At 42.9% G+C, this 22,513-nt stretch overlaps 1 protein-coding gene across 4 annotated transcripts in view; it reads right to left on the bottom strand.

Moving 5' to 3' along the window:
• The window catches only part of PPP1R12B (protein phosphatase 1 regulatory subunit 12B), a 158,440-nt gene that overhangs the window by 64,696 nt on the left and 71,231 nt on the right, over positions 1–22,513 (bottom strand). For 2 of the 4 annotated variants that reach the window (XM_065402538.1, XM_065402537.1), the window contains exons 13-14: positions 17,843–18,025; positions 17,027–17,212 (exon numbers count right to left, since the gene is read on the bottom strand). In XM_065402538.1, the coding sequence (XP_065258610.1) occupies positions 17,027–17,212; positions 17,843–18,025 (369 nt within the window). The remainder of the gene's footprint in view (positions 1–17,026; positions 17,213–17,842; positions 18,026–22,513) is intronic. The other 2 variants (XM_065402540.1, XM_065402539.1) reach the window with 1 other exon arrangement.

Genomic DNA, 22,513 nt, shown 5'->3' on the forward strand with positions numbered 1-22,513 from the left:
TGAAAGGTGATCCATTTAAAGCAGACAGAAGAAACCACTTTATACAGCATAGTTAACATATGGAAAGATTAGATATTTATATGAGAAAATACCTGTACAATAGACATGATTAAAGAGTTTTAGAAGGTTAATCAACTTTCCTGCTTCAGGGCATAAGCCATCTACTAAATGATAGGTGTTGCAGGAAAACCTTCCCCTCTAGGCAGGTTATTTCATAATTGTCTATCAAGGGTTACTTGTACCTTCCTCTGAAGTTTCTGGTACTAGCCTTTGTACTCAACTGGACAGCTGAAGGCACACTCAATGAGACAGGGATTGTGGACATTCTTGCTTCATTCACTGTGTGTCTTGTACTGCACAAACTGCAAGTGAATTAGTTCTAAGGGCGAGCAGCTTGCTCCTGCAGGTGCATGGAATAGGGTCTTCTGGCCACGTCTAGCCAAACACACATTTCTACATTCTCATTATTGCTCCCCTCCTCCTAAACTCCTAAACAAATTCGACTGTTGAGAAAAGTACCTGTTGTTTGGTTAAGCACTCAAACCAGGAAGGGACAAAGTGAAGGTTGCACACCAATGCATAAGGACAGTCTAAATCAGTATGATATACATTTTCTACAACCTTAGACAAGTGGAGAGTCTTCTACTCTGCATACCACCCAGAGGCAGTTAAAGTCATTTATATGAAGAGTACAGTTACAAAACATACAACAAATTAAGTACAACAGAGCAGTAGTGAAATTTAGCCAGTGAAATTTTGTAGCTAAGTAGATTTGTTAGTTTACTGCTTTGAACTGCACCTAAGGTATGCTGTGCTGCATGTTGGAGAAACTGTAGGACTTGCTAAATAAGTAAAATACATACCAGTAAGACATCAGTCCCGTGGAAAGTCTAAGTAAATGAAGATAACTGGACCATTCCAACAAAGTTTGATTGTACATGAAAAATTACAGCATGCTGCAAGTTTGTATCCAAGACTGTAGGGAAAAAAGTGTCTAATATACTGCATTTGAGAAACAGGATGTGATCGTGTAAATTGAGAATGCCTGTGTACAAGTGGGTAGAATTAAAAGGACACCAGAGGCTGGGGTTGGGACCAGCAAGTCTTCTAAAGAGTTGCACCTGTGATGAGTCTTAATACTGCTGGGAAGCCCTGCCTAAGATGGATGTAGTATTTGGAATAATCTCCAGGATATCCTGGTGTTAACATATTTGTGATGCACTCATGAGTAGGAAGTTATGTGTATGGTAGGGTGACCAGATGCCCCGATTTTATAGGGACAATCCCGATATTTGGGGCTTTTTCTTATATAGGCTCTTATTACCCCCCACCCTCTGTCCCGATTTTTCACACTTGGTCTCTGGTCACCCTAGTGTATGGGGTATAGTAGAGGCCCAAAGGGACATCAGAACAGCACATTTTGCAAAGCTTTCCTTTCATCCCCACATTTATGAAGACTTAGGTCAACATTTTCTAAAAGTGACTAGCGATTTTGGGTGCCCAACATGCAACACCTTGAAGGGGCTTGGTTTCCAGAAGGCGGATGCTCAGTACCTTCTGGAAATCAGGCCCCTTTAAGAGGTCTCAAGTTAAACCCCCAAAGATTGAGGTGCCCCAAAAATCACTAGTGGCTTTTGAAAATGCTGGCCTCCATTTGCACACTTATTATCCATCACTCATCGCAGAAGTGTTATTTCTGGAGCTCACCTAAAGTTACTGTAAATGTCTGAGAGGGTAATTCTATCATCAGACATGACTCAACCATGCCATTGCTGTGTAGAATAGCTATTTCAAAGCTAAAATGTGAACACAACTCCACACTGCTCTTACAGCTTTTTCCTTCAGTGGATGTCTCCCTGAGTCTGGAAATTCAATCAACAAGCAACACGTCTAGTGACAGCTCGGTCAGATGTTTGCTAGCTAGTAAGTCTGCTACTGTGAAAAGTGATATTTGTGCATTTGTTAATACTACTTTTCACAGCCGACTTACTCAGCCCTGGCAAGCTGGGGGACAAATTAAGCCCTGGATGGGAGGTGGGTAGGGAGCACCTTATTTGTGTTTCTATTCTATTTAGGTCCAGTAAAGAACAGAGACAACTGTAGATTATTTTGTCTGAAAAAAACCTCTACATAAATAAACTACAATGATTTAGACATGTATATGTGCATATTTATTTGTTTTTCCTAAAGTTAATTACCATATATACTCGTTCATTAGCCCGTTCGTTTATAAGCTGACCCCCCCAAAATGGATAGGTAAAAATAGCAAAAACTGTATGACCCTTTCATAAGCTGACCCTATATTTCAGGAGTTGGAAAACTTTGGCTCCCGACCCGTCAGGGTAAGCTGCTGGCGGATTGGGACGTTTTGTTTACCTGGAGCGTTCACAGGCACGGAGCCCCTCAGCTCCCAGTGGCTGCGGTTTGCCGTTCCCAGCCACAGGGAGCTGAGGGGCTCCATGCCTGCAGACGCTCCAGGTAAACAAAATGACAATGTATTAGATATTCAATTCAATGATTCCATAGAGTTTAAAATCATCAAATTTTGGTGTAGTCCCATTTATAAGCCGACCCCCGCTCTTTGATGCGTCACTTTTTTACCAAAAATATTCGGCTTATGAACGAGTATATTATGGTAAGTATTTTAGGAAAAATTGTCAGAGCAGCCACCAGTAAGAGTTGGTGGCCGCACTCTGAGGCCACCAAAAATTTCATGTGAGAACCCATGCCCTAGATGCAGCCAGAGAAACACTTTAGCGTGAACCTGAGACAAAGCTAAGTGCTTCTGGATAGAGTAATGCCTGGAAAGAGGCATATTCTGCAACCAAAGGAATGGTCTCCTGCTGTTTGATTTCTGTTGTGTTCAGGGAAACAGGACTTTATGTTCATTGGTTTTATATAAACAGGATTGCACCAAAGAACACAACTGATTCCATCAATTTCTCCTAAAACAGTTAATATTCACGGTCCTGTGGTTTAACTGTTTGGGTCAGAAGGGCAACAAAAAAAAATGTTGCCTGCAAAGAAGGAAGGGGAGATTCAGGATGGGGCACAGAACGGGCAGCAGTGAAAGTGAGCACACAGACTGGTGAACCCAAAGTACTGGGGGCAGGTCAACTTGTTAGCCTGTGAGACCAGTGTCTCCAAAGTGAGAACATGCCATGGAGAGAAACACCTCCCAAGTGAGACCTAAGCGAAAAGAAACACTGCAGAAGAAACAACATGGTAACCCTCTGAATACCCAGGGATACTGGAGAAGGAGGCGAATATGCCTGAAGAATACAGCAATTTAAGATGTTCGGGTTAAAAGTGTTAGTTTCCTCCTTGCTAGTCTGTAACAGCACAAGCATCTTTCAGGGTCCAGCCATCCAAGTCAATGACCTATAGCCATGTAGATGGATACCACCTAGCTATCAGCAGTCAGCCACTTCTGGCAAAAACTTCATCATCCAGCTGAAGAAGGCGGCTGCGTAGCTTGAAAGCTTGTCTCTTTCACTAATACAAGTTGGCCCAATAAAAAATATCACCTCACCCACCTTGTCTGTCTGACAGCATGACAGCCAGCACCTGTAAAGCTTACTGAAGTTACCGTATTTTATTCTAGTAGTAATGATGAAGGGCCCTTCGCCCCAAGGATATTACGGTATGCGTGGGTCAAAACTCAACACTGGAAGTTAAACATTTGTCTTCATTTAACTCCCAGGCTCTTTCATCACAGGGCATTTGACAATATTCAGCTGGAAAGAGCTATAAACCCAGAGGATGCATTTATCTTAAAAACTTAGGCTATGTCTACACTACAGCCTATGTCAGCATAATTTATGTCACTCAGAGGTGTGAAAAAAACCACACCCCCGAGCAACGTACGTTACACCGACAAAGGCTTGTGTGTGCAGCGCTATATCGGTGGGAGAGCTTCCGCCGCCCACGGAGGTGGTTTCATTATGCTGACGGGAGAGCTCGGCATGTCATCGGCATAGAGCATCTTCCCCAGATGCGGTACAGCTGCACCACTGCAGCATTGTACGTATAGACACGGCCTTAGTTACAAAGGGTTCACACCTTTGTAAAACCCTGCCTGTTCATACAAAGACCAATATTCTCACAGCAATAATAATACTAAGAATAAATGCATTTTGTGCAGACAATAAGTACATGATTTCCATTCATTTCAACAATGGCGCTGTTGCTGACAGAGAAGGGCTATATTTCATGCAGCTCATTCTACCTGGAACTCCCCCAATGTACTGGGCACACGCCCTTCTTAAATCCCACCTCTCTAGCTCATGACTGACTCTCTGAAATGTCCTTAATAGACAATATTACAGGACAGCCTAGAGATCTGTTTGTTTTATTTTCTTAGAAGCCAAAGCTGAATTTTGCTTCATGACATCTCTGGCTATGAATAGCATGGGTTACTGAACCCTGAACAGCTACGTAATCTGCAAATGTTCAGCCCACAGATAAAGCCAGCACTTTGAGTTCCTGCTCCTAAAGGTACAGTATCACTATTCAAAATAATGCAGCAATTTCATGTTAATCTTTTCAGCTAAAAATGTGGAGCAGGAATCTGCCACTTTACAGATATTTATAATGTTGCTAAGCATCTTCAGGGACTTGTGACAAGGCAGCTAACCCACTATGCTTTTTAATAACCGAGGATTTTTTTTAAATGGCAGCGTTTACAAAATAAATCCATTATCCCTAGAAAGGAACCCTTCTGGTAGGATAGCACAGAGAAAGCATAAACATGTTACCTCCTAACGCAGGCCTGCATAGCGGCTTGAAGGTCAGGACAAGCGTGGAGATTTTGGGAAAGGTGGTGAAATCCTGCAGGATCAGCACTGTCTCCCTGGGAAACTAGTGGAAACCTGCACTGCCGCAGCTATCCCCGCAAGCTTGAGGTAGGGAGAGACTTGCCATTTGCTAACAAACGGCCCGCAAGCTTTGTGGGGGAGGCCAGACGCAAGCGCTGCAGGAAACAGTGCTGATAACAGTTCCCAAAATACAATCCATTATACAGATACATATTTTATGCACTAGACAGCAAATCAATAACTAGGCTTACTGGGGAGGAGGCAAAAAGGCTACTCTCCTGATCACACAAAAAAGCAGACACAGAATGTTCCTGTTCTTTGCTTCATTTATTCCACCCTGGCACTAACACATCTCATGCATCAATCCAAGTTAACTATAAATACTGATTAAATCAGTAGCCACAGAAAGCCAGCCGAGGAACATTTAGGGATACCTGACAGGCAGGAGTGAGGGATATGTCAGACTCTGCAAGCACTTTAAGCAGAAAATCAAAAAGGACTGAGCCTGCCAACGTTGAGTGATTTAATAAGCTGAGGACAAGGGGATAAGATTTCAGGATCTAATACTCTAAGTGTGCCTCAGCTTACTGTAAACAGCTTGTCTGAACAGGCCATACACCATTTTCAGTCCCTGGTGTTTCTGCCTTAATATTAGTTTAGACTGTGGTGAATAGTTAGGCTTGGAAGGATTTGATTTTTTATTGGTAAGTGTCAGTAAATGTTGATTTCACTCTACACAAAAGCTGACAAAAATATTTCCACCAGTAATTATCGAAATTTACAGATAGGTAAAGTAAAAAAAAAAAAAAAAATGCTGCTCGGAAACTTAAGAGTCAAAATCCAGTGATTTAGATTTCTGAATTAGGCTTGTTACAAACAGACTAGCAAATGAATAGTAACAGGTATGATTTGTTGATTTAAGGCTATTTACTTTGTATACTTTGATGTGAGGTTGACAATTTTTATTTTAACAGTTTTTAAAGCTTTAACTTTCTCTATCTCAACATCTACTGTCATTAAATGTCTGACCCCTCATCATTTCCCACAACTGTGAAGTTTAAAAAAAAAAAATCAATAAAAATAAAAAACTGCTTTAAAAAAATCAATATCTGTCAAAACAATAAAAAACAGAAACTGAATTCCGCCAGTCTATGACTAGTCATCCTGCTTCAGCTTGAATGTGAAAGTCTTAACATAAAAAGGTTTAAATGTTCATGAGTTCGGATGATCTATTTTGCAGCATGATTAAAAAAGGGCGACAGAAATAAAGCTGAAATTCTGCATATGCTCAGTTGTACTTGATACAGTCAAGGCTTGACCCCCCCCCAAGATGAAAAGGTTCAGAGGACTTGCGATCTGTGTCAGTTCCTATTCAAACTACACGTGCTCCTTTATTCCTCCTCTTTTGCTGCAATGCTTACGAAGACTTGGACAACTGTTAGGCAGCTGGTGTGCTGAGCCCGCTGCCTGTCATGCCATCTAGTGTTTTCTCACTGCTTCACTGTGCTCCCCTATCTCTCTGTATCCACCTGTTGACTTTTGTCTTTAGACTGAAGACTCTTGGGGGTAGAGACTGGCTTTGTTCTGTGTTTGTACAGCTTTGTCCATACCAGGGCTCCTTAGAGTTACTGCAATACAAATAAGCGCTTTGCTAGGGGACCCAAGTGCTGGCTGTCCTTCAGCATCAGGTGCTCCCTAGTCTTCCAAAGGGATGAGGAAATGAAACAGTGGTATTGAGTCTGGACTAATTCAGGAAAACTCACAAAGACAGCAGTGGGGAAAACAGCAAGGAATTCAAGCAGGTGAATGTTTTGGATAATGCAAAAGGCTAAACCACACTCAGTTAATACTTTGGCTGACATCTTTCATCATATTCCTCAAAATCAATTATTGGCTAAACCCTATAGAGAAACCTGAAAAAAATGTGAAGCGACGGTGCCCCTTAGAGAGAGAGAGAGAGAGAGAGAGTGTGTGTGTGTGTGTGTGTGTGTGTGTGTGTGTGTGTGTGTGTGTGTGTGTGTGTAAATCCAGTTTCTGATTGGGCTTGTTTTGTTGTACATCTTAAATATTCTTCAAAAAAAAATGCTTGGGAGGGTTTTGGTTTTTTTTCTGGTTCATGTGGAGCTTTTCAGCCAGGGAAAGATTAATTGACTGCAGGGGGGAAAGAATAAAGTATACGTAAGTGTTGTCAAGTGCAAGGCAAACAGAAAGAATGGAAATAATTCCCTACATTAGCTTTTTAGTTACCCAAGGCGTTAGTTGCAGCTACAGTGGCTGCAAAGTTGTCTATATAGAGTTAGGATTTTCAAGCTGGCTTCCCTTAAAAGTGGCAATGTGATGCCAAAACTACACGTCCCAACGTGCAATGCTGTTTAGTCTCAGATCTAGATGGAGCATTGCATGCTGGGGCTGCGGTCTCCATAGGCTGCACCTTTGTGTTAAAGAAGGGAGCTGTTGCATGAAATGGAGCAGAATGTAAATCAGCTGTAGCACGCCAGGTGGAACACTCAGCCAGGCACAGCTTGGGTGCCCCCGCCCAGAAAGATTTCAAAGTCTCTCACACTCATCTTAGAGTGAGAGGCATTTCTTGAATGAAAGCAGTGAACACATATTTCACCTACAAGGTAAAGCCACACAGCAAGCAAGACTGAAATGAGAAGAACTCTGACAATAGATATTTTACAGTCTGCTGTAAGGAGAGCAATTCCTGAAGAAAAAAAAAATACACACACCTGGACGCCTGAACACTGAAAGAAACATCTCACCATGAGAAATTAAAATGGAATGGGGACACAGATGAAATGCTATCAGGGGGCAAGGGGTGGAACAAACAAACCAGGAACAAAAATGAATGCCCAGCAGACACTGCTAAGCAGCCCTCTACTGCCACCTTATGGAATCATGAGATTTCAAAAATGACTGAATATTTGCCAGTGGTTGGAAGCTTATTTAGTAATATTGGCAATATTTTCTATAACTTGTAATAGATTTATATACGCTGGATAGCTAAGACTGTCATCCTTTATCCTACTCAAAGCCTTTAGCGTTATACTGAAGATACTCAATAAATGCTACAGGGGCTTTTGGGAGCAGTAATTCCTACCAAGATGAATGGAAGGGACCTAGACTTTATTGCTGCAGCTTATGCCAAAATTGGCGCACAAAAACTCCAGAGCAGCTAACTCACTTGATTCACCACTCAGCTCTCAGCATTCACCAGCAGGTGCTGGGAGTTAAGGCAAATGTAACGAATGGCCCCTGTTTTTAAGCTGAATTAGTTCTCAGCTATCCACACTGTATATAAGAACAGGAGTACTTGTGGCACCTTAGAGACTAACAAATTTATTAGAGCATAAGCTTTCGTGGGCTACAGCCCACTTCTTCGGATGCACACTGTATATAGTCTCCCATGAATACACCAATAAGTATTTAGCCTTTGGGGCCATTTTTGGAGAGGTGGTCTGTAAATCAGACACATATAGAGAAAGAACCCTGAATGGACCCCTCGCACACAGACAACCTCACTATCAAGTACATTGAGCAAACAAATGGGACACACCAGTGCCTTTGATTAGTAAGGAAGAGAGGTAAAGGGGAACACACTGGATGCAAAAATCTAGAAGTGAAAGGCAGTTTTACCTGCTGCTTGTTCCATTCTGTCCCTTATTCCAGTCTCTTCTAAGCAGTTCAGAGAACACTGGAGCTACTTAGTTCTCCTGGGTATTCCTCTAGATTCTTGCATGTGCTAGAAAGCCATGGAGGTGACCCTTTAGGTCAGCAGGCCAGCCCACAGCCTGAGCTGATCTGTCCAAATTCCAGTTTATTCCTCGGGACCGAAAACGCAGGACGTGGGTGCCAAATAAAATCCCCACCCTGAAAACTGTGGAGCAAACTCAGTCCGGGAGCTGAAAGCCTAGCAGCACACCTGCTTGCTTTCTGCACAGGAAACCAGGCTCTCAAGAAGAGTGACACCCCACCCCTCACCTCAACCTTTCCCAAACACAAATGCAGCCTGATTTCCGATAAAGCAAACGTAATCTCTCCTCTGCCGAACATGGAAAATCAGAGAGCCAAAAGAATTCCTGACCCTCCCACGTCATCCCACCAGCTTTTTATAAAAAGGGACAATTTTATCTGAAAGAGATTAACTGTAAGAACATAGCAGATAAGAGCTTTCAACAGCAGGTGCTGGATGATTACTCACTTTATGTGCAGGAAGTCCTTTTAACTTATTGCTGTCCTTTGCTTACCCGGTGTGTTGCATGAGGAAAAATCTCTCCCTTCTAATTAAGCAGGTATGCCCTAAGCACTCTGCTCAATTAGCGTCTAAGGCCCTGACAAACTTCTACAAGAACTATAAGGAGGTTCAGGCAATTGAAAAGCTTTAGATCAGACGTTTTCAAACTGTGGGGCACCCCCCCCTTAAGGGTTTGGGGAGGGTTAGCAGCAATGCCAGGCAGGCCAGCCCCCACGGGCAGGGGAGGTGAGGGGCAAGGATGGAGCCCCACCTGCACCCACCCCAACTAACCTTAGCCTGTGGGTCAGTGTCAACCTCTGCTGATTTGCACTCCCGGCAGCCTCCGTCCCCAGAGACCATGGCACGTGCCTTCCCCTACTCTGAAAACCTGAGGGGCTATGGGGAAAGGGGCAGGTAGTAGCTCTGCCCTAGCGGTGCAGCCTGACTGCAAGGTAGACGCAGCCGGCTGCTGAGGAAGCCTAGGCTGGGCCATTGGTAAGTATCTGTGTATTTGAAACGTGCCGGTGTAGGTAATTTAATTAAGATTGTGTTAAGGTCTCCTAGGTTTATGAGTAGGCTGTCAAGTGTACTTTTGTGTGTGTCTATTTTTGTCTGGGTCGGTGAGGGCGCAACCAAAAATTGTAACTCAAAGGGGGTGGGGAGGCTCAGTTCAAAAGGTTTAAAACTCCCCGCTTTAGATTAAGTAGTGAGACTTTACGAAGTGGAAGTCCATAGTGTGGAGACCATTTGTGTTCAAACTTGCAATCCATGGAAATGATCAAATTAACATATACACAAAACTTAAATATTGAATTGAACCAAAGTTCTTAACATCTGAAACACCTGATATCAGAAAGGCACTCCAATGTTAGTGTGGAGACACTCGTGGTTTGTTCTAGTGTCTATTCTGGATTGACATACTAAAATATCACTTGAAAAAACGTATTTTTCTGGTCTAACCCTCTGGAGACCAGATTCCCACGCTGTTTTGCAGGCGGCTCTAGAAAATAACACGAAGGGTTAACAGCCATACCAGGCATCCACACTTTGTTAGGTCATTGTGTTCTGACTCTGGACAAAACAAGAATCACGAGGTACAATGGTCTTGCCAAAATCTGCTCTTCTAAGAGCACTGACGAAGGAGGGCACGGGTTAAGTTATTAATATAGATTACAGAACTTACTTAGCTATCTACATGCTGCTTTAATTAGCAAATGGATCCCTGAAACGTTGCAGCGCTTATTCAAAAAATAAGGGAAACCAACCATTTACCATTTGTCTGAAACTGATTATACACCAACAGCTTGCTCTGTGCACTCAGCACCTTCCCCCATTTCGATGGGTCTTTCATAGGGGAACACTGGAAAGAAAGTTATGTTACAAAATAGGAAACTGATTATAAAACCAACACCAACTGGCAGGGGAACTGGGGAGGGGCAGGAGCAGTAAACTAAACGACTCCTAGTTCTTGCATAAACTGATTAGATTTCAACTTCAGAAATGTCCCTTTAAACTACTATCGCTACCAGGAGCTCAAAGGCCTGGTCTACGCTTATAACTCATACCAAAAGAGCTATGCCAGGTAAAAAAAAAAGTCAGGTGTAATCAGCATAGATTCATAGATTCTAGGACTGGAAGGGACCTCGAGAGGTCATCGAGTCCAGCCCCCTGCGCTCATAACAGGACCAAATACTGTCTAGACCATCCCTGATAGACATTTATCTAACCTACTCTTAAATATCTCCAGAGATGGAGATTCCACAACCTCCCTAGGCAATTTATTCCAGTGTTTAACCACCCTGACAGTTAGGAACTTTTTCCTAATGTCCAACCTAAACCTCCCTTGCTGCAGTTTAAACCCACTGCTTCTTGTTCTATCCTTAGAGGCTAAGGTGAACAAGTTTTCTCCCTCCTCCTTATGACACCCTTTTAGATACCTGAAAACTGCTATCATGTCCCCTCTCAGTCTTCTCTTTTCCAAACTAAACAAACCCAGTTCTTTCAGCCTTCCTTCATAGGTCATGTTCTCAAGACCTTTAATCATTCTTGTTGCTCTTCTCTGGACCCTCTCCAATTTCTCCACATCTTTCTTGAAATGCGGTGCCCAGAACTGGACACAATACTCCAGTTGAGGCCTAACCAGCGCAGAGTAGAGCGGAAGAATGACTTCTCGTGTCTTGCTCACAACACAGCTGTGCTTGTATAAGTTTTAGTGCAGATGCACTTACATCAGCACTGAAGTGCTTTTGCTGGTATGGCTTGTCTTTCTTGGGGAACTGCATAAGTAGGGCTTCTGGGTTTTGGGGGGTTTATTAAATTCATTTTGGGGGGTTATTTTCAGCAATTTGAGTTTTATGAAGCTGTTCAAAATGGGGGGGAGGTTAGGCCCTCTGTATATACTGTACTGAGTAATGGCATATTATATGCACCCGTTATAATAGTATGTACTGTAATGAGTCATCTTTGTAATGTTCCCTAGAGCCCTTTAATGTAGCACTGTTTTAATCAGCACTATGTTAAAGCACACTAGGGAACCTTCAGCGCACACCAGGAGGATCTACATGGACCAATTAACATTCAACCCATTAACATGCTTTAGAAATCATACCACCATAACCCACTTTATGCTCCATGTAGACAAGGCCTTAGATACAAGTAACCAGTTCCACCCATTTCATTAATATTATTATTGAATCAGGGTGTTTTATTAGTGTTCATCAGTTAGAGCTGAAAATCAGAAGCCCTATGTGCAAGCTATGCCAGCAGAACCACTTTTATGCTGGCATTAGCTATGTCATACCAGGAGGGTTTGCCAGCATAGCTATGCCAGCAAGACTTTTTTGTACTGTAGACAAGGGACTTGCCCCCCAATCCTTTCAAAAAATCCTAGGGGAAGCTCATATCTCTCAGCACATGGCACTTCAAAACAAGTGGTCCACTGCACACAAGCTTTTCAGCCAGCCTGGCCCCTTATAGCCGAAGGTTTAGCAACCTCATCTGAATCAGCCCTGCTTGATGGAAGGCTTCAGAGAAGTCCAGACCCCTACGATGCTTGTTCTGGGACCGGACATCTCACAGCAATACCAGACAAATCTAACCGAGTCAGGACTGCCAAGATCTTCCTGAAAGTCACATCCATCTACAAGGGACATTAGTAACTGGACTCAGAACAAGTGGGCTGCATTCAGACTGGTGGGGGATGAGGAGAACATGGCCACCACTCATGACGCTCAATGCAAGGTAAGGCTGTGAGGGGTAGCGAGCACTGCAGTGAAGGGGCGGACACAGTTCCTTGGGAAAAAGCGATCAAATAGCTGGTAACAGTTGAGAGAAATCATTGTGACAGCAGCAGAAGGGACGGCCTCTCAGCTGTGTAAAGATCTTTCACAGGCAGTAAGGGTCATCATAGCACCTCAGATAAACAATCACCTGACCAATAGCGTGCCTGCAGTTCTAATTAGAAAAGCTATGGGAGTCCTTACCATCCATGGCAGAGCACAAACCCAGGAAGGTTGATCAATTAGCCTTGCATATGGAGGGGAAGGACTTGCATGTGAGATTTTTATATACTGCTTCCATAAGCCTGTAATCCATGCCTTTCTGAGAATTTTATTTACACAGTTTGGCCTAGCCTGGACAAAGATTTTACAATAGGGAGCAATCCTGCATTGGCAGGAAATAATCTAGACAGCCTAACAGGTGTTCTCCATCTCCAATTTCTCTAATTCCATAAAAATCAGCTGGCAAAAATACTAGAGCAGCACAGGAGGCAGAGCATCTTTCCAGCTAGTAGGCTCAGCAACAGAATGCAGCAGCAGAATTAAGGGGACACTAACATACAGCTGTATATTATATACAAGTATCTAAAATCAGCTCTCTTACAGGACACGGGCAGCAGTTTGGTACGGCATATTCCAACTGCATAGGATAATCCCCACATTGATTTGTGAGCTTTTAAAGGAAAGATGCAGGTGCTTAAGATGTGATGTTTAAGTGATTATGCAGCATTTGCCAATCACAACGTTTTGGTAGCCAGAAGAACAAAGTGGCAAAGACACAGCAGAGCAAGCCAGCATTTAAGACAGAGAGGTGTGCCGCCTGCAGTGGAGACAGAAGCGCATCCCAGACCACTTTTCTAGTCATTTCTCCTAAACCTAACAAAGTGTTTCACTTTAATCTTTTGGCTTCAGACAGTCTAAGGCCGAATGTTATGGAGGCATCTCACTGTTCTAATATTATCCGGTGGGCTTGTTTACATGTTATTGTTGCTAAGAGGAACTTGGAGCTTTGGAAACACTGTACCAGACCAGAATGCTATTCATAGAATCATAGACTTTAAGGTCAGAAGTCTATGATTATCTAGTCTGACCTCCTGCACAATGCAGGCCACAGAATCTCACCCACCCACTCCTGTATCAAACCTGTGTCTGAGCCACTGAAGTCCTCAAATCATGGTTTAAAGACTTCAAGGTGCAGAAACAGCTGCCATTGGGAGCTGAAATCCATATAACACTTCCCTGACAACTGTTTGCCATTTTCTGTTGTTAACAAACCGGTTTCTTTGCCAAGCAGTGCTTCTCCACTGAGGTGACCCCACCGACTTCTGCCATTTCCAAACCCTAGTTCAAAACCTGCAAGCAGTCACCGTTCCGGTATCCCTGCTGTCACGAGACTCCACGTTAACAAATGAGGCAGCTTGAACCCACTGGTGCAAAGCATGAATGAAAATACTGCATCTGATTATGCAGCGAGTGGAGATGGGGCAAGGATTTGGGGGTTTCTCTTCTTTATAGTTAACAGATTTAAAAGATGGCTCACTAATAAAAATGCAAGGCACCTAAAAGGACCCGATATCATGTGTGTGAACTGGTTTTGCAATACAATTAACTTTTTAGCCTTGCCTGTCTTATTCCAATCACTCAGATATCTTGGCAGATTTCTCTCCCCAACGGCACTGCAATACTGTCAAATCAGCACAGTGCACTTTGACCAGTCTCCACAATATCCCACAATGGAGTATTCACGGCAATGACAGCATTACAAAGCATCTATGCAAGCTAATGGGGAAGAACTTGAAGGCTGCATAGCTGTAATTGACTATGGTTAAGTTTCCATTCGGATAATACATTTAACTTGGTCTGGCAAGTTGGTGCCTAACTCCCACCTGAGCGCAGGATCCAGCTCACCCAACGGATCAGTCTGGCCACTGAGACAGATTCAGATTTTACAAACTGCAAGTTCTCATTTTCTCCCCAAACATAAGCTTCAGCCCTTATTGTTGCAAAGAAACGTCAAAATATGAACTGATGGGATACGGTCTTAGATAGTCTACAGTATCTGAAAGAAGGACCACGGTCTTCTTTCATCAAAACACGGTATTAACTCTGAAGCCTAGTGATAACATGTGACCTTAAGAATCCCTCAATGCTAGCTGGCAAAGTGTTCACTGTTCTATCACAGTACCTCTTATCAGGCCTGAAACTCGCTATACCTAAAGACTTTCCTATCATAATATCCATTTATAAAGAGTATCATGTGAGATCTTAAACGAAAGCCAGGATCATGCTGGTCATTAATACTGTTGTAAATACTGATTATATTTTAAGTTATGACTATATACTGAAACTATGTCCTTATAGTTTTTAATCCATCTGTTATTCCCCAGCAGGGGTGAAAAACTGCTTTTGCCATATAAAGGGATGTATGTTCATTTGTCTACCTAGATTCATATGTAGATTAAACATTGTAAGCCAAACAAAACAGGGAGTTACATCTGCATTTCAAATCAACACGAAGATGTGAATGCACCTTGGAGTCAGCACATCAGGAAGGGAACCATGGCAGGATGGGGAGGTTCATCCTGACTCTGAGGGTCAAAACAATGAGTTTTGGGTAATATGAGGAGATGAAAAAAAAAGCCATTTTGGTATTCATTTACTGAGGAAATTCCTTGAAGGGTGTGGCATATACTCATGAAAACTTGGATTATGGTTTTGACTGAAAACTAGCAGCTCTGTCAAAAACTGAATCCTTGGGAGAAAATCTACTTTATAAAAGAAGAAAGGTAACCATCAATAAGTGTAGACCTAGAATGGCGTTTTACATTTTGTTTTATGTGGGTAACCATTCTGTTTCCAATATTCATCCTCGCTATTCATTTGAATCTCTGTTCTTGGTTAATAAACGTATTTGTGTTTTTATTATAAATATGTTTCAGTGCTGTGGTGTTAAATAAAGTGCAACTCCTCAGCTGAATGAAAGAAGCTGATGTACATACTGTTCCCGTTGGGGACAGCAAACATATCCATTTCTGTGAGTGTCCAGTGGTGGGCTGAACACTGCCGGGGATGTTTTCAGAGGGGCCCAGGGGCTGAGGTATACCTTTTGTTACCTATAAGGCAAAGTAAGGGTTGGCAGAGCCCAGAGGAGATTGTCTGAATGACTAGCAGACCAGTATTACCAGGAAGCTGACTACCAGTTAAGCACAACCAAGTCGGGGTCTTTCACTGAGGCAAGGGGTGACTAGGTAACTAAGTCCTGGGTGGCATGAGGAACCAACACACTGGCCACAAAGACAGGATTTACACACAGTTTGCTGGTTTGCTAGAGATCACACTCCCAAGCACCGGTAAATTAGACTGAGATTCACATGTGAGAAGGTTGAGAATAGACAAGGAGAGCTTACAGTTTTTTTCTGTTTGTTTTGGGAAATGGAGGGGCATCATGTGCTCCTCCCGGGGACTCGCGAGTGACAGCAGCAGCAGTGGTGTTGCATCAAAGTGGGGCGAAGGGGTGCCAGGGCCCCGCCCGCTCCAATCCCCGTGGCCGGGTGCGGGCCCAGGAGCGTGGCCAGTGCTGCTGGGCGGACCATGGTGGGGACACTGGTGCTGCCCGAGGGGCCCGAGTTGTGGGACAGGAAGCAAAGCGGCGAGCCCCGACTCCAACCTGCCACCCTTCCCCAGCCACTGGCTGCTGCTGCCGCTGCCCCCAAGCGCACTGCACCTCCCAGGCTGCCCCAACTGGGATGCTGCGGGCCAGGCGCCACCGGTAAGTAGAGCCTTGCGCAGCTGTATCTGCATCCAATCCACTATCCGCAAAAATGGTCCGGGGATATGAAGCAGATATCCACAGATTTGCAGGGCTCTAGTGATACAGACTTTAGCTGTAGTAAACAATCTAACAATTTCCATTATAATCCTTTCCCCTCCCTCATTTTTGAACCAAGCACAGAGCTCCCCACTCAGTAGGGCTGGGAACTGAGGGGAAAGAGTTAACTTTAGCTTACAAGAGTCTAGTTGCTTTAAACATTCTTCTCCCATTGACAGTAACTTGTCAAAACCAGGCTGCTAATTAGAAATATGCAAATCAGCATTGTGCCTTTTTTATTAAAATTTACTTGACCCTGATGCCACTGTAAGACTGTCCTGGCACATTTCACCTGTTTGCATGAAGGAATGGTGCTCATTTGATGTTCTGCACTTCCCTTTTTAAAGAAAATCTTACCTTGCATCTGAAACTGGCTACCCCAGCCTTATTTCCTGCCGATCTTAAAATAATTCCATATGAAAAGGAAAACGGCAACAGCAGCCTCATGCTTGCAGCAGTTTTTTTAAAATGCTGCTACTCTTAGAGCATAACTGACTGTCTAGCAACCATACCAGAATTCAGCTTCTGCTTAGTTATTCCCTTTCCTTTTCCTCCCACACCCAGGTCTAGATTGTTGTGATTGTAGCTGTAGGTTGTTAGGGCTGTTTGTTTTGTGGAACGAACATGTCTTAGACCACAGTTCGCTGTAGAGATGTGTCCACACCACACACCACCACCGCAATTGGCATCAGTGTTTGTCTTTGCAGAAAGGCCTAAGACACTCAAATCTTCTAACTAACACCAAGCACCACCCAGAAAGAATGATTCTATCAATTCTTATCTGCACACACCACAGATGAAGTTCACCATCATTTTGATCACTAACCTTCTTCGCTCCCTGGCTTCTCCATTTGAGGAGTCCGTTCCAGTAGTTGACGTGGCGTTGGCAGATGTAACACCATTGGCAGTGCTGAGTAAAGTGCGATTTGTGATTACACCTAGTGGAGTGCTAGCAGAGATGTTCTCTGTATTTTTCTCTACAGTAGAGTCAGTTTGTTGCCGGTATGGGGCTCTGAAAGATACAAGACATAATGGGATACAAAGCAAGTGAACTCAATTGGCTTAGAGACCCCAATACCTTTAAGGAAACATTAGAAGCTAGGAACAACTTTTCCCCAATTCTATGAATACAATGGTATGATGGAATGTCATAAGAAGGCATTTTTAAGGATGTCTAGAAGAATAAGCAGTAGGAGGAATTATTCCTGACATCACTGCTGATTGTTGTAGAAGTGACTGGAAAATCTGAGGGAATTTAATTGGTCAATAAGCAGGAGGAGGGATGGTCTCAAAGCTCCTGCAATTCAAAAATAAAACCTCAGTGGCACTAGAAATTACACATGCTGTAAAGAAGAGCTACCTAGAAAAATAAGGATGCATAGTTAATCACAAGTCAGGAAGTGACAAAGCTAAGGCTGTGTATGCAGTCTTAACGGTATGCATTGTTAAAACAGTCTGAACACAATATATGCACTTTTTCAACTGAAATGCCTCATCAGCACCCACTGTTCAGGAGCTCATTATATAATGGAACTGATTTCCAACCAGTTTAGAATTCAGAACCTCCACCCCCAGAACTGTGTATGTCGGTTAAGGACATGAGCATTCTACCGTGTTCTCTGGATGAGCCCAGAGCCCTTACCTGGTATGCTGGCGGATTGATGCAGTAGTGTTCGCACTAAGAGATGTAGGACAGGAAGAGGCAAGTTGCCACTGGGTGCCCAATGAGGTAGATGAACCAATGGTAGTGGGTGAGGTAGCAGATGTATTACGATTGGCTGAAATGTAGGGACTGTTGAGGTCACTACTTCTACCAAATGAAGCACTGTAAAACATCACAAGATCACTCCCTTCAGCACATGGTTAACCAGTTGCTGACCATCACAGGCCCTTAGGTGAATTGGAGGGGGAATATTTAAATCTCAGCAAAATGAATGCAAGAGACATTAGACCAAGAAGAGGTCATCGAAGAGAACACTCTGGACATATATCAATGATGCAACGATGGCCCTGCTCTGTAAGTCATGGGGAGAGAATAATGGGATGGAAGTGAATCAGGGAAGTTCAGAGAACAGGCAAAAACAAGGAAAATCCTGCTCCCACCTGTAGCAGCACCACTGGCACCACCAGTAGTGTTCTCAAGCATTGGGGAAAGGTGGAGACAATAACAGAGGATCAAATCACTTAACCCAAGGAACGTATATATAGACATAGGCAGACGTTGCCTGACCCTGTTTCCAGTTGTTTATAAGTCTGCCAAACTTTTTAATAGTTTGGGCTAAAATTTTCCATGCAGGTTGTCTGCCTCAGACTGGATATTTTTGGAACATTTCAGCCAAAATGGTTCAACCATATGCAAGAATAATGCTAGGGAATTATGTTTTGCCATGTTAAAAAATTCTCACAGCTATTTCACTGAGAAACTCTAGCACCTCCGTGCTTTGAAGCAGGGACTTGACATTTGACAGGGAGGTAGACTATGTCAGGGATGTTCCTTTTGCTGTTCAAGAAAATCCACCCAAATTTGGTTAAGTTACAAGCTTCTGAAAAAGGTCAGTTTGCACATGAGCAGTAGAGACATGGAACTTTGCAGCTAAAATCTCTGAAGATTCCATCCTCACTGAGTCCCTCCCAGCTCATGTGGCTGAACTGCACATGTATCATCCTCATAAAACTACTGAGCATGCTCCAGCCCAGGACTACATAGCTGCTGACGTCTACTGAGCATGTACAACATGAGATTTTTCCAAAGACTTCTAACTTGGGTAGATTTTCTCAGGAACAGCAAGAGGCATATCCCCAACACAAAGGCCATCTGAGTCCATGCTGCAAAGCACGGGGATACTAACACTTCTTAACGAAACTAAATTTTTTCTAACATGGACAAAACATATACTTCTCTAGTCTCATGCTCAGAAACAACTGAAAGTTTAAAAAAACAAAAACAAAAAACAAAAAAAAAAATCAGCCAGAAGGCAGACACCTTACATGCAAAATTTCAGCCCAAATGCTAAACTTTAACCAAAGTTATACACAACTGAAAATAAGGTATGTATAATATAGGGAAGTGGTGGTCAACTTTAAACAGGAGACACTACTTGCTTTGCCTGTAATAAATTTGACCCTTCCCCTTCATTTTATGCAAGACGATGTCAGACAATTTGAGATGAAACCTGAAACTGACCTGGTTTTTCAACTGTACATGGAATACCATGTTCACATCTGGAATAGAAGTCCAGAGACTGGGCAATGAAAGTGATTAATGGGAAGCCTTTCATGCAACAATAGACTGAAATGATCAGGACTGTGTAGATCTCTCATTCCTTCTCTAAAGTAAAGAATGGTATAGACAGAGGTGTTGGGGCACTTCTATTCACCCTCAATACAAGAACAAGGGGACATTCAATTAAACTCACAGCAACATATTTAAAACTGATCAAACCTGTACAACACGTTCAAAAGCCAAGCCTGGGAGCTTAAACTCGTAACTTTGCTAGACACTAAAAATCACGGTCATAATAAAGACACTGGATTTACTGAAAGCTTGTCTCTCACCAACTGAAGTTGGTCCAATAAAAGATATTACCTCACCCACCTTGTGTCTCATGCATAATGAAAACATTTTCAATTATATTACATGGGGCATAGCCCTTCTATATTTTTGTCCTAAGTATGAGAGCCTAGGGAGGAGTAGGAAGAAGCTGATCATATGAGCAGGTTAGTCCATTTTGGAGTATCTGGCATCTTCCTCTGAAGTATCAAGTTGCTGTCAAAGGATCCTAGACTTGTTTGATTTGCGATGTCAATTCTTGCATGTTTTAGCATCAGCAAGTGACCTGAACTAGACCTTTAAGGCCAGTCTATACTCAGAAATGGAAGTGTTATGGTTGGTTGTCAGCAAGGGGCGCTGAGAATTGTTTCACCACTGTTGTGTGCACACAGGAGGAGGTTGGGGGGGGGGGGGGACAGGTGGGGAGAGGGAATGACACTTTCAGCATCGCTGAGAAATATTCTTGTCATTTGCCAAGTCTAAAGAACACCTTCCGCAATAATAATGAAAACAGCTGTCCCCTCCTCACTAGCAGGAAAGCCCTTTTCAGCACTGATGCAGGGGGATCTGTCACTAATAGCTGGTGTCCACTATGGGTCCATTTGCAAACATAGAGGAGCATTTATACAGTTTAAATGAATGTGTTTGAGATCAATTAAAGCAACATGTGTGGGAAATGCAGAGATTAAGAAGAAAACTTAAGGTCTCAACATGGAGCAGCCTTGTATTCCTCATTAAGCCACACTGAAAAATTGTGGAGATTTTTTCCCTTAACTACATTAAAGTATGGCACGTCCATTTTAAAGGCCCATCCTAAGATAGAGGGAATTGATTTTACAGATCTATTTAGAGACTTTGTAGTACCAGGAAGTCACGTTTCTAGTGACAAAATGTTACCTTACGTGAAGGACAATCAGATTCCCTTCCTCATGCTACACGCTGGTGTATGAGACTAGAGTCTTTCACAACCTGTAAGTCTTTAACATTTCATACATGATCTATAAATAGTTAGCATTTATTTGTTTCTCTGCACTTTACAATGGAGGGGTATTTGAGACTACTATACAAACAGATCACAAGTTCACTCTTAGTGCATAAGATGCACAAGTTATCACCTTGGTTTTTGTAGCCACATATAGCTGCACATTCTTCCTATTATGTAAAGATATTCTCCCTTCAGATGAATGCTTAAATGAGGCCTTTCATAGGAAATAACTTGACTGTGTGCAATTTCAAAAGTGGTCTGTGCCAGCCAAAGCTTCAGCTACTGCCTCCGAGTTTAATCATGGCACCATGGGGCGGGTTGGGTAAATATTCCTTGTAAATCTGATTTTGGATTAGCTGAGTCACAAAGCAAGAAAGTTTTAAAATCCCAGCAGAACTGAGGTTGTTCAGTAACGTTACTGACCTGAACCATGTCAGCTAAAGTGACAACATCTATGTTATGTCTAAGAGACAATCTGGCAGCAGAGGAGAAAGTCTTGCAACCAGCTGCCACCTGTCTGACTGTCAAGTGAGAGAGAAGCACACACCGTTGGCTGGCGGCATCAGATCCCAGGATGGATGTAAATTCATTGGAATGGAACGCTGCCTCATAAGAAAGGTCTCCTGCTTTGAAAATATCCAGCTGCTTCCCCTTGTGTATGAATAACTCCATTTACTCAGCAGCTAGATAGCAAAACTCAGCCTTTTCATAGGATATGGCTATCATCCCCTAAACACTAGAACACAAGGAATATGGTAACATTCACAAGAATCTCCCTCACCCCATATATTCAGAGTTACGCCACATTAAGGACAAATTATTCAGTTTGAGGGTCTAGCACTTGGAAAAAAGCCTCATCTAAAAAGAAACCTGTCATCTAAAATTGTAAACTTTACTTCCCTTGCACTAATGATCTGTGATGGTTTTACAGACTCAAGTTTTAAGCAACACACTTGTGAGTGAGCCTGTCATTTCACAAGGCAAGTTCAGGGGTGAAAATTTCACCATCCCCCTTCACTAGGAGCCAGTTTCCTCCCTCTCTCAATTGAGATGAGAGAAGTCTAGAATAGAACGGTTGTCATAATGGCCATTGGTCCATTCAGTCCAGGAGCAGTCAATACCAGGTGAACCTCTCCCTTCCAAACTGATAATGGACAGGGCCAACTGGGAAAAGCTGTATGCAGAGCAAATTTCTTTCCTGACTCTGCCTTCCCATCCCATCAGCAAGCAGCAGTTGCCTATGTAGAGTGGCACATGCACCTGCACAAAAGCTATTTTCCTGCTGCCAGAAGAAATGGACTATGTTGGCTGATTTTGGATACCAGTCACATTCCTCACAAGTCTGGCTGTTAATGCTCATGAACTCTGGAGCACTCATTTTCTGCTCCAGCTGCTGGCCTTGGACTTAAGAGAAGCAGCACAGACAGGAGAGAAGAGAAACAGGAATGCTCCAAGTTATTTTGGGATAGTTTGTTATCCAAAGTTGTGCACTAACGTGCAACACCATTAGAAATGGACTCCCAGACCTGTTTAGGGCCCCCACAAGACTGCATTTTACAATTCCGCTAAGCCAAGGGTGCAGTAAGAGGAATTTTGTTTTTAGCGATCTAACATAATTACACCAATATAATTTGTTGAAAAAGTTTGCATCTGAATTATGCGAACACAATTTTTAAAGTTTAGCCCAACGTTTTAAAATCCATGAAAATCTAAGTCGCAGACGACAGGGTTTATAATGAAAAAGCTAAGCAGGCCTGGATGTTTGCTGCTGGGTGTGG

This window comes from Emys orbicularis, chromosome 4, assembly GCF_028017835.1.
Source record: "Emys orbicularis isolate rEmyOrb1 chromosome 4, rEmyOrb1.hap1, whole genome shotgun sequence".
Lineage (NCBI taxonomy): Eukaryota > Metazoa > Chordata > Testudines > Emydidae > Emys > Emys orbicularis.